This window comes from Eubalaena glacialis, chromosome 10, assembly GCF_028564815.1.
Source record: "Eubalaena glacialis isolate mEubGla1 chromosome 10, mEubGla1.1.hap2.+ XY, whole genome shotgun sequence".
NCBI lineage: Eukaryota > Metazoa > Chordata > Mammalia > Artiodactyla > Balaenidae > Eubalaena > Eubalaena glacialis.
The window spans coordinates 86918865-86936209 of NC_083725.1; the positions used below are offsets into that span (position 1 = coordinate 86918865).

A 17345-nucleotide genomic window follows, 5' to 3' on the forward strand; every position below is an offset into this window, starting at 1 on the left:
GCTCATGCCCCCCTCCTCTAAATCTGTACACTGACAGTGTGCCCAGTGGTAACCAGAAAGGCAGCACAGTATTTACTCATCACTAGAGTAAGCACTGGGAAGCAACTGTCATTAAATACTATTTTCAAATTTGGAGTTCTTCTCTCTCAGTTTTACTTATTTTTTCTGCTAGCAACAGCCAAAAAATAAAAAATTATAGCAATTAGCACCTACAAACAAAGCACCTAAAAAATATCTCAGCACCTAAAAAATATCTCAGCACCTAAAAAATATGTGTTACTATTTCAGTGTTGCTGAAAATGTCATGGATTTGGCTGGATCAGCTTGTGCTCTTGGGAGATCATCAGTTCAGAAAAGCATGGCCCCTTACTCTTTTATGCCTCATGTTGTTTTACTGTGGTGTGAAGAGACTCTAACATTTTCTTATCTTTGGAATTCATAAAATGATAAACCATGATCATGCATTTTAAGATAGATCATGATCATGATCATGCATTTAAGTGAAGGAGAGGGAAAATATGTACTATTACTGCCACCGTTTGCATGACATTGTTTTCAAAACTGATAAAGCCGTTTAATTCATGAGAGGAAAGCACAATTCAGTTTGAAATCATCCTCTGCCCTTTATAAGATGTACTTTGTTTAAACCTGATTGAAAACAGAGGAGAGAGATCTGATGTGTTTACAGGGTATCATATAGTGTTACGGGGATGAGCATAAGGCTCTTCAGTCTAATAGGCACTTGAATTCCATATTTTGACTGTGTGACCCCAGGCAAGTACTTCACCCCTCTAAATGTACTAATGACGGCTTCCCAGGCTTCTCTGGTGATTAGATTAATACACAATCTCTAATAGAAAGCCTAGTGCACATCCATAGCTACTTAATATTGGTCAGTTATGACCAGAGTGGGGAAGATTTCAACAGACTCTCAGAATAATATGACTAGATATCCACTTATCCCAGGGAGTAAAAAAAATAAGGAGAAGCAGGAAGGTGCATTATTAAACCTTGGTGTTTTTTATTTACCAGAAATTCCTCGGACTCACCAGGAGTATGAGAGCAGTCTTACCTTGAAAATGTTCCTGTTTCAGTTTGTAAATTTTTACTCGTCCTGCTTCTATGTGGCTTTCTTTAAAGGGAAGTTCGTGGGCTATCCTGGAAAATACACATATTTGTTTAATGTGTGGAGAAGTGAAGAGGTAAGAATTCTCTAGAGAGGTGAGGTTTGTGGCTTCAGTAACTCAGTGTTAACTAAATACCTTTAGGTGTGCCCCACACTAACTCAGATTTTATCAAGTTGCAGGAAAAGTCTAAGACACTGACTCTGTCCACAGAGCATATTGGTCTTAGAATCCTGCTATCTGATAGACTTTCCAGTTCGTTTTGGGCAAGAAGTTATATTGCACCTATTGTTTGGTATAAAGTATGAACTATGAACTGGAATAAGTAAGTTCTGTATTCCTGAAGACTTCCATCAAAGGATGAATAACTTTCTAGAGGTACAGCAAAAAGGGCTCCACCATGGGTACAGAGAACAGTTCAGTGGTTTCCAAACCTGGCTATGCATCCAGATCACATGGAGAAAATAACAACTTCCAGCCCTAATCCAGATATAAAGATTTGGAATTTTCTAAGAATAAGGCCCAGAAATCTGTTTTTAACATATTTCACAGCTGAATCTAATGTAGATAGACTGGTGATCATGCTTGGAACTTGGAACTAAATATCCATTTATATTTCTTTAATATCTGTTCCAATGCAAATCTTCAGATTCTCACCCTCTGGTTTGGGATTTCTTTTGTTGCAGAAGTCCATCTTTCATCCTTCACTTTATTTTTCTCCTTTTTCTTCTTACTAGTGTGATCCTGGAGGCTGTCTAGTAGAATTGACAACCCAGTTGACCATCATAATGACTGGGAAACAGGTCTTCGGAAACATTAAAGAAGCCATTTATCCGTATGTATGACTTACAAGTTTTTGCTTTTTTTTAAGTAACCATGAGAGATTTCCTCTGGAAGAAGATGGAATTCTTTGATTATCATTGTGCCTTTGTTAGCTAATGTTTAAGTCAACAGCAACAAAAAAGCTTCACTTTTAATCAACAGTCAAGAATATATTGGGACTTCCCTAGTGGCTCAGTTGTTAAGAATCCGCCTGCCAATGCAGGGGACGCGGGTTCGAACCCTGGTCCGGGAAGATCCCACATGCTGCGGAGCAGCTTAGCCCATGCACCACAACTACTGAGCCTATGCTCTAGAGCCCACGAGCCACAGCTACTGAGCCCACGTGCCACAACTACTGAAGTCAGCATGCCTAGAGCCCATGCTCCGCAACAAGAGAAGCCACCGCAATGGGAAGCCCACGCACCACAATGAAGAGTAACCCCTGCTCACCGCAACCAGAGAAGAAGCCCACATGCAGCAACGAAGACCCAACACAGCCAAAAAAAATAAATAGAATAAAATAATAAAATAAATAAATTTTAGAAAGAGAACAAATAAATGTGAAAAAGAATTAATTATGTGTAAATGTAAAATCATACTTTAAGTAAAGAGAACAATAGATGGGATCAATTACAGATCAGACACAATTGAAGAATCAATTAGTTAATTGGAAAATAGTACTGAGAAATTTCCACATTGTACAGTGCAACAGAGAGACAATGAGGTTAAAAATATTAAAGTGACAGGAGGCTATATAGTGGCATCTACATTAATCTGCTAGTAGTTTCAGAAAAAGAAAATTGAGTAAATAGTGGAGGAAAAAATCCTTTGAATAGGTAATTGCTGAAAATTTTCCAGAAATGAAGAAAAACATGAGTTCCAGAAATGAAAATGAATCCTGAGTATGAAGCAAAATAAATAAAATTAAATTCACACCCAGATATGTTATGGTCAATCTACAGAACATCAGAGATAAATCATCTTAAAATCTTTCAGAAGAAAAAGGAATGCCATCTACATTCAATAGATTTCTCACTAATAACATTAGATGCAAAAGTATTTTCAAGATTCTTAGTGAAATAAAATGTTCACCTTAGATTTCTAGAAGCATTTTAACTATTACATAAAGTACAGGTGAAATAAAGGCATTTTTAGACATGAAAAAACTAAGAGTTTACATTCATAGACCCTCATTGGAAGAACTACTGAAAAAAGAAATGAAAGTGTGGAATGCAAGAAACATTGGTTAGTACAGCAATTGGTAGCTCAAAAAAAATATAGTACTTTGGTATAAATCTTTAATATATATGAGATTTGTATGCTGAAAACTACAAGTCCTGTTGAAAAAAAAATTTCATCTATGCAAGTGGAGAGAAACGTGTTGATGGATTGGTAGACTCAGCTTAGTAAAGATGCCAATTATCCCCCAAATTGATAAATAGATTTGTTATTCCAATCAAAATATCAGTAGGATTTTAGTAGATATAGACAAGTGGATGCTAAAACTTATATTGAAGGCAAATGAACTAGAATAGTCAAAACAAATTTGATAAAGAAGAATAAATTTGGAGGAATTACACTATTCAATTTATGACTTACTATAAAACCATTTAAATCAACGTGGGATTGTTGAAGGGATAGACATATAGGTCAAATGGAACAGAGATTGAAGAAATAAATCCACACAAATATGGCCATTTTATTTTTGACAGAGGTGCAGAAATAATTCATTGAAGAAAGAACAGTCTTTTCCATAGCTGGTGCTAGAACAACTGGACATCCATATGCAAAATAACAAAACTCCACGAGTTAATTCAAAAATTAACTCAAAATGGATCATAGATGATAAAACCATTTTTTTTGAGAAAGCAAGGAAGTGATTACAAAATTCAACATGAGGGTTACTATGTGGGGATCAAGGGGTTTATAATTGGAATGGAACACATAAAAGTGCTTCTGTGATTCCTAGGAAAGTTCTCTTTCTTGAACTGGGTGGTCTCTTTTCCTTTGTGATTCCAGTTACATGCATGCCCATCTTTTTGATATTGTCTCAAAATTTTCAGGTGTTCTTTTCCCTTTTTAGCATTCCTTTTTTCTTTGTATTTTGGTTTTGATATAAGCAGAAAATGTGTTCCTTTTAATTCACACATTTGCTACAGTATTTCATATTGTCTTATTTGTTAAATTTCGCCAATTTGGAGGGTGTAAATGATATCTCATTTTGGTCTGATTTTGCATTTCTCTGATTAAGAACATGAATGAGTCTTTTTTTACCATACGTGTTTTCTTCAATGAAATGCTTATTTGTGTTGTTTAACCATTCTTCTACTTGTATGTTTATCTTTTTCTAATTGATTTGTAGAAATACTGTATAACTCTGGTTACTGTGTTTTTGTTTGTTTGCTTTTCGGTTATATGTGTTGCAAATATTTTATCCCAGCACAAGTTTTGTTTTTTTATTTCTTAATAGTATCTTTAATCACAGTTTCTCATCTTCAATACTATTGACATTTTGGACCAGATAATCATTTGGTGTGAGGTGCTGTCCTTTGCGTTGTAAGATGTTTTGCAGCATCCTTGAACTCTACCCACTATATGCCAGTAGCCCACCTTCCCCCCAGTTGTGACAGCCAAAAATACCTCCAGATACTGCAAAGGTCCCCTTGCGGGCCAAATCACTTTCAGTTGGGAACCACTGCTGTAGATGGACAAAAGTAGATACTTATAGCAAAATTTTTATCAATCTTTTCTTTTATGGTTTAGCATCTTTAAAGTCTCATTTAATACACCCTTTCCTACCTTAAGATCAAAAACCTAGTCTCATATAATTACATCTAAATATTTTTAGCATTTTAACATTATTGTTGCCTTTCTCTTTTAAATTCTTAATATACATGGAAACGATTTTTGTGTTTGATATGAAGGTCAAATTTAATTTCTTACACACACACACACACACATATATATATATATATACATATATATATAATATATATCATGTTACCATTTATTGAGAAGTCCCTCTTCCCCACTCTCCATGATCTGCCATACCATTTATGCCAAATGGCAAGTACAAGGCTATTACTAGGCCTCCATTCTGTTCCAGGATTTGTCTATCCCTACACCAATACTACACTCTCTTAATACAGCTCTATAATAACTCTTCATATCTGGTGGGACAGGTTTTACCAACTTATTCCTCATCTATAGAATATCTTGACTATCCTTTGTCTTTTGTCTTTCTGTGTAAATTTTAGAAACATCTTGTCAGATTTCACATGGGAAAGTATTTTGGTTTTTTGACTGAAATTACATTCCAGTTGTTTCAGTAAAACAACTGACATTTTATTATGCCAGGTCTTTTTATTCATGAACATTTAGTTTGGACTTTAATGACTTCAAATAAATATTTAAACTTCGGCATACAGGTCTTATAAATCTTTGGTCAAATCCATTTCTAGGTACTTTTCATTTTAATTGCTATTGTAAATGGTATCTTTCTAAAAATTATATTTTCTACTTGTGTTTTGTGGGTATATAAGAATGCAATATATTGATAAACTCTATTATTATTTCTAATAATTTCTGTCTAACTTCATTTGGGTTTTCTATGCAGAAAATCCATTCACATTACTGTTAGTAATCATAGATGTCTCCTCTATTTCCAATTATTTTGCCTTTTTCTTTTTCATCTTATTGTGCTGGCTAAGATCTCCAATAAAGTCTTGAATGTGATCATACACACCCTTATTTTGTTCTTGATTCTAAAGGGAATGCTTCTAACTTTTCCCTATTAAGAATGATGTTAACCCCAGGATTTTGGTAGATGCTTTTGGTCAGATTGAGGTAATTTTCTTCTTTTCCTACTTTTCAGTCATAAATAGGTTTTAGTAGGTGATTGAAATACATCAAATGCATTTTTCTTCATCAGTCAACATGATTTTATATTTTTCTCCTTAAATTTGTTAATATGGTCTCTTACATTGATTGTGTTTCTGATAAAAATAATCTTTTTGTTCCTTAAGTAATCCAGTATTATCATGATATATTTTGTATAGTATAGAATTTAGTTAGGTAATATTTTGTTTAGGATTATTGCGTTTATTTTCATGTGTTAGATAACCTCTTCGTTCCCTAGTCATACATTTTCTATTGTAACCCACTTCTCATTTCCCCAAGTGGCCTTCTGAGTATCATGACAACATAAAGGTTAGTGAATTAAATAGATAAAAACCATCCTGTAGTGATCCTCTCCTCCACGTGCTCTTTAACAGAACTGTCTCTGAGTAAATACATTTTCCTGCAGAGAGTCAGGGTTGTCTTACTTTCTCAATCACCCAAGTAAAGATCTTTTGCCCTCATCAAGTACTGTGAACAGAACACAAGGCTCTGACTTGGACTTTAGCTGTAGTCTTACCTCTACATGTTCTGTGATCTAAACTTACTTACCCTCCCTTACCGCCATTTTTTAGATCTAACACTGATTCTCTGACCCCTTTCTTTTAAACCCTATTTCATGTATTTACTTTTATCACTTCCGACAGCTTGGTTCTGAATTGGTGGAGACGCCGAAAAGCTCGAACCAACTCTGAAAAGCTATACAGTCGATGGGAGCAGGACCATGACCTTGAAACTTTTGGTTCTCTCGGGCTATTCTATGAGTACTTGGAAACAGGTAATTTTCAACCACTGCCTTGAAACATGGAATAGGCTGAGTAAAATAAGTATTTTTCAGCTTTTTATATTTCTTCCTACCTTGCACATAGTAGGTGTTCAGTAAATCATTAGCTAGTGGATGAAAAGATAGATGGGTGGATATGGAAAAGATTGGTTCAATATTTCTATTTCCCACCAAATAGAATGCAGAATGAAATTAATTTCAAAACACCAATCTCAGAGATATTTTTCCTATCAATTTAATGTTAATTCTGTTGAACCAAATAAAGTAAGGATCACTTTTTTGTGTGGAAACAATCAAAATATTTATTGACAGATGAATGGATAAAAAAATGTGGTATACATATACATATAATGGATTTTTGTTTTATTCAGCCTTAAAAAAAACAAATCCTGCTATACATGACAACATGGATGAACCTTGAGGACACTATGCTAAATCAAATAAGCCAGTCAACTGTGTGATTCCACTCCTACTCACATGAAGTACTTAAAGTAGTCAAACACATAGAAGCAGAGATAGAATGGAGGTTGCCAGGGGCTGGGGGGAGGGGGAAATGGAAACCCGTTCAGATAACACTTAACAAGGGCAGATTTGTTTTAACCTAAAACAGAAGAAATGAGTGCCAGTTACAAACATTCATACAAATCTCCAATGTCAATTCTTGAGAAAGATCTTAATTTAATGCCTTGTCCAACTAGATTATTTGGCTTAGGTTTTTGTTTTGTTTTGTTTTGTTTTGTGGCAGAGTCCTAACCACTGGACCACCAGGGAATTCCCCTTGGCTTAGTTTTATCAGGCAGAAAGAACACTGTCTCTCCCTCCATGTCCACAGGAGAGAGGGAATGTTGCCATATCTTTCTGAGTCTCTTTTTGTTAACTATGAAGACTTGCATTTTTTAAGGCTAATCTCTGGAATTCTGTTATAAGTAAGGATCACTTTTTAATACCTGTCTCAAATTAGTTTAAGTAGCTTTCTCCTTTCATTTGCCTCAGTGACTGCTCATAGAAAGAATACGCTGACAAACATTTACAGAGTCTGACATACCTTTAGTGTATGTCCCTTGTTTCAGGCTGAAAAGAAGAAGGCTAAAAGCAGTTATGCAAGGGAAACCCAAATTGAACACAAGAAATGCATAAAATATTCTAAGGATTGAAAAGAGAAGAGACCTTGAGATGAAATTTTAGGAGAGATAGTAATGGGGACTGCTTGTGGAGTCTACTCAGGGTGTTTCCTCTCAAATGTCTTTCTCTGTTTCTTTGGTGGAATTAAAGAGGACTGTTTTCCCAACTTATTCTCATGGCCCATAAAAGTCATGGTAGAATAACGGAGATGGCCTGAATTTGTTACCGATTCTCCACTGTAACACATACATATGATACCTGGATAAAAATAGGTAAATCAGGACAAATAGGAAGAAGTCTCCAGTTATAAAATTAGGTAGTCCTTGCTTTCTGGAGTGATAAGGCTGTAATTTTTAATTAATTGCTTATGTTTCAAGTGAATTTGTGCATAAATGTATCAGAGATTATAACTGGAATTAAAAGATGAAATCAGGGTTTCATAATAAGATTAACTACCATTTATTGAGACACCACTAAGAGTTAATTTATTCTGGATATTTTATATACATTATCTCTAATCTTGAAACATTCTACAGAAATAGTCATTTTATCTTAGAGGGTACTGAAACTTGGATAGGTTAAGTAATTTGCCATGGGCCACAGAGATTATAGGTAAAGATCTGGGATTTAAACCTAGAAATTCAAGCTGTTTCTACATAATACTTTGTCTTAACTTTCTATTTCTTGGTTCAGTAGAGAAGTCAGGAAGGAGGCAGTTCGTTCCCTTGGTTTAGTAGATGACAAGACTGATTCTAATGAGAAATCTTATGAGAAGAGCTGAAATCCAGAAACACTCAAAATCTAACTAAAAATAGAGGACTAGTGGAAGATTCTCTTTTTCTTTTTTCCTTCAATAGAAAGCCATTTTTTGTATCTCTTATTATTTTTTCTTCACTTATGTGGGAAGTTTGCCAGCTGCATGGATTCTTTCACCCCAAGCACTGATGGAAACAAAAGAAGAAAAATGGAGAGAGAAGCCAGCTTACACAGGTGTTAAGCCTCAGTGAGGAAAGAGAGTAAAACTTATTTAGAAAGATGTCAAGTTAGTACAGAGGATCAGGACCTTAACAAATACCTCATTCCACGATATGTATATTTTTTTGCCCACATAAAATTTATATATATTTCTGATGCTTTATATGATTCATTTCCTGATTGGTTGTCAGATATCTTGTTTGTTCTACCTTTTCCTCTGTTAACATCTTCAAATCTTAAAGAATGCATTTGTTCATAAGGCTTATAGTTGAGAGTTTTTATATACCCCAAACATACAAATGAGTCGGTCATTATCCCTGATCTTAAAAAGTACATAGATTAGCAAAATAGAAAACTTGATTACCCCACTGATGTGCCAATACCCGTGTAAATGCTAGGCTAGCATAGACCTAAACATAGACCATAGTAAAAGACTATGTTTTATGGATAATAACCATATCTTATCTAACAAGAATAAATGCTTTCTTCAGACAAGCAGGTCTCAAAAGAAACAGCAGGGATGGAGCTGAGCTGTGCATGACCAGCTCAACAAATAAGTCACTGTGCTTCCTATAGGGAAGAGGACGTGGACAGCTGGAAAGAGGCCTGGAGTGTTTTGCTGATGTAGATCCCTCCAAAATGAGGGAAGTAGCAGGAGTTAGGCAGAGTGTTCTCCGTTTTCCCCTACACAATAATGAGTTTGTGAATTTTTCTTTTATCTCTGCAGTTATCCAGTTTGGATTTGTTACATTATTTGTGGCCTCTTTTCCTTTGGCTCCTCTTCTTGCTCTCTTGAATAATATAATAGAGATTCGAGTGGATGCCTGGAAGCTTACGACTCAGTACAGGAGACCTGTAGCTGCTAAGGCTCATAGCATAGGTGTTTGGCAAGACATTCTTTATGGAATGGCTGTCCTTTCTGTTGCAACTAATGTAAGTAGACCTATTTCAGTGGAATAACTGTACTTTTTTCTTTTCTTGAGGATGGGGAGATGTGAATGATGTTTAACTCAATCTTTATTTACATTGATTTCATCATGGTCCATAAAGGTAAAACATCCCTAAACTTTTATGTGCTAAACAACATAGGCAACTCTATGACATGCAAACTCTTAGATATACAAGGAAAATTGTAAAAACTTGCTTATTAAAATACCATGATATAGTTTCATAGCATGTGACAAAGTAGACAGAAAATAAGTAATCGTATAAAGGATTTAATAATACAATTAAAGCTTGATTATACATAAAGTTGTATACTACAAACAGAATACACAACATTTACCTGTTATTTTTATGGAGCACTTATTAAAAATGATAATAAATCTGAATTCCCAAAAGCAGAAATTTTACAATGAATATTCATCTACAATAATGGTATAAATAATGAAGTTGATATAAGATAGCCAAAAAAGAAAATTTAACCACTTAACATTCACGCTTCCAAGGAAGCTTATTGTACAAAGATGAAATAAAATTGAAGTTATAAGGAGAGCTTAATTAAAATGAAAACCTATCAATATTTTCCTAGCTGATTTTAGGAATCAGCCAGAACCATATTTATAAAAACTGTATACCAATAAATACTTTTATTATTGAAAAAGAAGAAGGAAACCATGAACTGAACATGTAATTTATGAAACTAAGAAAAAATGTAAAACTAGTCAATAGAAAGTAGTAAGAAAGAATTAATGAAGATATAAACAGAAATAAATTAGAAAACAAACAAAAAGCAATATAATTGCTAAATAAGTCGAGTTGGTTCATTGAAAAGATAAACAAAACTGAAAATCTCAAACAAAAAAAGAATTACAGGGCACAAGTGAGAAAATTATAAGAATGTTATGTATGCATTTATTCTAATAATTTTTAAATCTATTTGAAATTGTCACTTTTTTAGAAATAAAACTGCCAAAATATATTCAGTAAGTGCTAATAAAACATGAAATGGACCAGTAACTATAGAAGCAATATTAAAAGATTTTTTAAATCTACCACTAAAAATGTAGATGGCAGAGCCAAATGGTTTTAAATTGACTTATCTTACCTAAAGGAAACATGACATTTATAGTATTCCAGAGCTTAGGAAAGGATGGGAAAATACCATTCCTATGGCATCAAATACTGAAATTAATTGCACTGAACTGTGGGAAATTTACCAGTACATGGTCTTCTATTTCTTCGTTCTCCATTCCCTACACACACACACACACACACACACACACACACACACACACACACAAGTCCAGGCAAGTAAATTTGGTTAAGGAGAGTAGAACTGTGTTATGAAATAATAAGAAATGTAAGAAATAGCAAGCCATGATGGAAAGAGATAGACACAGGCATGGTGTTTTTGGAGACAGATACATTTAGGTTAAGTTTTCAATGTAGCACTTTCTAGCTATGAAATCTTGGAATACTGATTATACACTATAAATGAACTATTTTATGTTCTAGGTCAAAGACTCATATATTAACTTGATTAATAATAGCATTCTAATCATTTTGCATCCATAAGGCATATGGAACTGAAAGAGATACAAATCAGACATTTGTAAAACTGCATTGTTAGCTCATGATCTCCCTCTTGTTTTGTCCTTTAGGCTTTTATTGTTGCATTTACATCGGACATGATTCCCCGTTTAGTTTACTACTATGCCTACTCAAAAAATGCCATTCAGCCTATGAAAGGGTATGTCAATAACAGCCTGTCAATATTCCTGATAGCCGATTTTCCAAACCACACTGTACCTTCGGAAAAACGAGACTTCACCACTTGCAGGTTTTCTCTTGTTTTCATTTTGCTTTTTAAATGTATTTCTTAAGTTCTCCATTTCCTTCATGTCTTACAAAAAAAAATTTACTTGGGGCAGTAAAAGTCCTGGATAAAGTGCATCAATTCTAGAATTCACACATTGTATGGTTCTGATTTGAAAAAGTAGAATGCGCAAAAGTAAGATAATATTATGGGTAAAGATAATGTCAATTTTGAATTGTTTCTTATTTTCTAAGTTTATTGGAAAAATTTTCTTCAACAAATACCTCCTTGGTCCCAAGTTGTAATATGTATAATCATACAGCATGGTCATATTTTACGTGCATTTAACCTACTTGAATTTAACTATGTGTCCTCAAAAAGAGACAGAGTAAGGAAGAGAGAAATAACAGTATGATTAGTTCACCAGCCATCCCATTTAAAAGGTTTCTTCCATGTAGGGAGTGTGAACTTGGATTTGTAAACCTGCTGCTTTCACACTCAGTGTCTCATGTACTGTGAGGATCTTTTTACTCTAGGATTGAAAGATCATATATATTTATTTATGTATGTGTGTATATGTATATATATATATATATACATACATATATATACATACACACACACACACACATATATATATATATATATATATATATATATATATATGGTACATCAAGTCTTTTAAACTTAAACCTTAAACCAACTGCTTCATCTGGGATTCCAACAACAACAAAAAAAAAACAGCAAAATGTTGCAACACAGGTAGACAAAAGCATTGTTATATTCTATATTTATATAGAGAGGAATCATAGCATGGGCAACTGTCAGATTTCTTGATGTCATCACTACCTACCTGAACTAAATCTTTGAACATTAATATCTAGACACTTGCAGAAAAAAATGAACTCACAAATTGAACACCAAGAAAACCCCAGAAGGATAATAAGGAAAACAAAAACAATGCAGTGTCATATAAGCCGAGAAAATAGAGTTTCAAGAAAATAGGAATGGTCAACAATGTCAAGTTCTATTGTTCACAGGTCAAATAAGATCTGGATTAAAATGTTCCTTCAATTTAATGATTGGAGACAGTTGGTGTCAGTGGAGTGATGATAGAACTAAGTGTGTTAAGGAGTAGGAAGAGAGGGAATGGAATGGAAAGAGCAAATTTTGCTAACTCTCTAGAGAAACTTGTCTCTGAAGGGCAGGAGAGCAGTTTCACTTGTGTCTCCTGCTACATATATACCATACAAAAGTAACGTATGGCTATTATTTTTATCTGTATAGGAAAGATAAATGTTTCATAATAGCAATTATTTTCCTTTGACTTGACTTTTGTTGTCAACTGAAAGGGTCTCTTACAAGAAATAATATGAATTTATACTAGGTCTGTTTGTTTGAAGTTATAGCTTATATTTTGCATTTATTTCCATTTTTTTCAGGTACAGAGATTACAGAAATCCTCCTGATCACGAGGAGAAATATTTTCATAGTATGCAGTACTGGCACGTCCTTGCTGCTAAGATGACCTTCATCATAATTATGGAGGTAAGCCTTTATTAACTTTCGTGCCAGTTAGTCTCTTTTCTCCCTTTAGGCATATATTTCTATGCATATTTGTTCCGCAGAAAATTAACATTATCTCAATAGACTATTTTGAAGGAAGTATTTGTTGTCATAAAAAGTAAGTTAGGAATATTTTAAGTACAGTGGATTGCCTATTACTCACTTACTCTTGTTGAAGATACCAAGGTAACAGAAAAGAAAAAGTAAGACCTTTTTCTTTGAGGTCAGTCAGAGGGCAGAGGACCCACTTATTTTACTGAATACCTATTATTAATAAATAGTGGTTCCAGAGGCTATAATAATAACTTTGTAAGTTCGGCTTTATTATTCACCCTTGACAAATGAATCCAACAGTCAGCAAAATTAGTTAGTTGGTTTAAAGATAATCGACTAATATTAGAGCTGGGTTTCAATGCCAGATGTCTCACTGCCAAGCCTCTGCTCTGTCCACTGTATTATGTTTCCTACCTTGTGGAAAAGCTAGGGTAATTATGGATATAAGGCATGCAATACAAAAGAACCAATACAGAGGGGGTATTTGACTAAGTTACAAATTGAGTGCTACAAATCATAAGACATGAAGGCCAATAAGGGAGAGATAAATAAATGTTAGGCATTTTTTCACTCGACAGTAAAGGCCAATAATAGACTAGATAAGTCTAATGCAAGAAAACACAAATTCCTATCAGTTTTTGTTTAATTTGTTTTATTTTTATCAAGGTTATACATGTAAGTAATTTAAATCCTCACCCCTCTCAGCTCCTTATGAATTTATCACTTTCATTCCCATATTTTCCATCAGCGGTTTAGATCACCTTTCAGCCTGGTAAATTACAAAAGGAATTCTTTGGAATTTTTGTTTCTGTTTATTTTTTTTGATCATCCCAGGCTCCAACTCACCATCATTCTGGGACTTCTCTTCAACTTCTCTTATACTGAATACTATATTTTCTTCAATCTATTATTCTCCCATTCTTGAATTACTAGCTTATTTTGATAAAGCACATCTTTCATTAATTTTCTGAGGAAAATAATGGACAATTTTTGAGAACTTGAATATAAAATTTCTTCTTTTTCCACATAGATAATTAATTGGTATAGAATTTGATTAAAAGTCATTTTCCCTGAAAATTTTTGAACCAACTTTTTTTAGGTATTCCTGAAATTTTCCAAGACATTGCTCTATTTTCTGTCAGCTTCTAGTGTTGCTATGAAGTACAATACCATTCTAATTTCCCATTCTTTGTTTATGATTTTTTTATGTATCAGTAAGCTTTGAGGATTCTCTCACTAGTCCTTCTTTTATGAAACTTCACAAGACAGTCATGTGATGTTGGACTATTAATATTAATTGTTCTGGACACTCACTAAGCCCCTTTGACCTGCAAATGTAATTACCCTTTAAGTTGAGAAAATTTGCTTGTACTATTTCTTTGATAATTTCCTTCTTTTCTCTGTTGTATCTTTCTGGGACTTCTGTTATTCAGATGTTACAACTGTTTTGAAATTCGATTATAATTATCATTTATTTTCTCTCCTATAGTCAGGTTCATATCTTTGTCTTTTTATTCTACTATTCTCTTGCTCTCGTCATTATCTAGGTATCCTCTTAGTTCCTATTTGTGTGCTTCGGTCTTACCCTTTCATGTTAGAGACTTTCTTACGTATTTGGTTGTTCTTGGCAATCTGCTCATATTTAAGAGCGAAGCAATGAAAGCCGATTATAAGCTTTGTGTGCATACAGGAAGAACGTCACTTGGGTGGGCTTGACTGTAGGGTGATAAAGGGGCCTTTTCATTTGAGACCTAAAAAATTTTGATATCTATAATTCTAACTTCTCTGATTAGTTATTTTTCCCAGAGAAAAAATCCTCCAACCTCCTGTTTGTTGAGCTATTTCATGACTGTGTTGAGAGCCAAGAAAGGCAGGAGGGACTAGAGATCTCATGGTTCAGAATGCTGAATTGCATTGAGTTGCCCTGTTTTCAGTATGGTGCCACACCTCCATCTTTCGCCATCTCTGCTGCCTGTGAGTTCACAGCTCTCTGTCTTAATTTCTGCAGAAAATATAATTTCTGCAGAAAATAAGGTACTCAGTTGCTGCCAGGGCGGGGTTGGAGAGAAGTAGTTCCTGAACATGGTTTAGAGAGAGGCTCTGAAAATTCATCTGCCCCTTATACAAATTTTTAAATAAGCCTCTTATTTTTAACTCCACCCACACTACACCTTCAAAGTCCTTAGTACCTTCTTTTCTGAACTTTTCTGATGATTTGAAACAAAATTGGCTTTTGTCTTGATTTCTACCATCACTGTATCACCAACTGCAAATGTAAGTGCCAGCTTTCTTCACTCTCTCGAGTCTGTTATCACTGTTTCCTCCCTTTTTTGTGTGTCTTTGTGAACAATACAATTTTTAAATTTCTTTACAAATATTTTATTAGGTTTTCAGGAGGAAGCATAGGTGAAGAGTATATTCAATAACCACGTTCAACTGGAATCTCTGTAATCACATATTTTAGTATATATTTGTTTGCTTAATGTTGGTCTTTGTAGGAAAGTTCCAGGACAGGGACTATATCTCTTTGTTTTTCCTTCTAACTACTGTATCGAGCACAGTTTGTTGAACGAATAAAACAATTTGTACGAACATCTGCTGAACGTTTGACAACTCTAGCAGTGTGTCTGATTTTCTTTTGTTTCCTCTAGCATGTTGTGTTTCTAATGAAATTTTTGTTGGCGTGGATGATCCCTGATGTTCCAAAAGATGTCATGGAAAGAATCAAGCGAGAAAAGTTAATGACTGTCAAGATTCTCCATGACTTTGAACTTAACAAACTAAAAGAGAACTTGCGAATGAATTCTAGTGATTTTGCCAAGCATCTCATTATTCAGGAAAACGAAGTACATCTGGCTAAATCAGCAACCTAATCAACATAACAAGTAAGCCGCTGGTTGCCTGTCTGGCTTCACAGTTTTCCCTGGGTTTGGGGCCAGAAGCCAGAAGCTGTGTGTCAATTTTACCCTTTCTTCTTTTTTTCTTAACTCAAAGTTTTTGTACACTCATATAGAGGCCAACTTAGTGGAGGCTGGAAGAATACCACTTGTCTGCTTCATTGGCTGGGCCCTCCCCAGATATTGTTTTCTGGGGTTCTATAAATGATTGTTAAATGTATGTGTGAAATCAGAATATTGGAAGATCATGGGATGTTGCAGTTTAGAATTAAACACTGGATGTGAGCTGTCCCATCACCTTCCAGTGCAGCTGCACATTTTCATGGTCTTCATTCTATTGGGTTGTGTTATATCTCTGTCCCATCAAGAAAAGTGTTGGGACGAAAAGAAAAGAAGTGAAGAGGTCTATTGAGCCATATATATATCCTGCCATTTTAGACTATGCAGATGAAAAACCAATATCAGATGAGATAAGAAAACATACATATTAAAAACATTGGGTAAATATCATGGCAGGGGTTTGTTCCCAAAATCATCCTGAATAAGGTAAACTTCCATCAGAATTCCAGATAGTCCTTCCAGGTAAATACAAAATTGATTTTTCAAGAGACTGAACATTTGGGTTTCAGCAAAAGACTAACAACTAATTTCTTTAAATATAACATTTCAGAAACAATAGTTTTAAGACTGGATTGTCTTATCTGGGAAACAGCATTAAGAAGGTATTAGATTGTTTCAGGTCTTTAAGTAAATGAAAGACATACAGAAGTGAGTGTGTCTTCTTAGTAGTTAATGAATACAAGACAGTGTATATTGATTAATTTATTGACTTCAATCTAAAAAATCATTGAATTATTTTTAAAAATAATTTTTCTTCCACAACACCTATTTTGCATCATGAAGCCTGTTTGAGCATTAACTATTTGCATAAGTTAGGTACAAGTTGTTTATGAAATTCTATCTCGTTTAAAGCAGTCTCAAATCTTCTAATGAGTTTACAATTTTTTCTATTGATGCACTGCTGTACAATGCTCGGTGCCTTGCTCCTATGCCTTTGCCCCACAAGATGTGGTTGTACTGTTGATTTGATGTGATGTAACATCTCAGGTGTGAGCTTCTTTTAGAGAAATTGTTAGTTTAACATCAATCACAGAGCTTAACACCAAATATGGATCAACCAAGTAAGAATGAGGTGATGGATTTGATAGCCAAGTAAAAAAAATATATTCGTTGAATTATTTCTCTCATACTTAAGCCTGTGGCACATGTACCCCAGTTCTTGTTCTTATTTCCCTTAAAAAATACTTAATATATATTTTAAACACTATAGAGAGATGTAGTTTAAT

At 34.3% G+C, this 17345-nt stretch overlaps 1 protein-coding gene across 1 annotated transcript in view; it reads left to right on the forward strand.

The window, feature by feature from the left end:
• ANO5 (anoctamin 5) overlaps positions 1-16139 on the forward strand; it is a 96263-nt gene extending 80124 nt beyond the window's left edge. The window contains exons 15-21 of the mRNA XM_061203149.1: positions 1033-1202; positions 1862-1959; positions 6491-6621; positions 9452-9657; positions 11328-11506; positions 12925-13030; positions 15754-16139. Coding sequence (XP_061059132.1) covers positions 1033-1202; positions 1862-1959; positions 6491-6621; positions 9452-9657; positions 11328-11506; positions 12925-13030; positions 15754-15975 — 1112 coding nt within the window. The 3' untranslated portion in view covers positions 15976-16139. The remainder of the gene's footprint in view (positions 1-1032; positions 1203-1861; positions 1960-6490; positions 6622-9451; positions 9658-11327; positions 11507-12924; positions 13031-15753) is intronic.
• The last annotated feature ends 1206 nt before the right edge of the window (positions 16140-17345 follow it).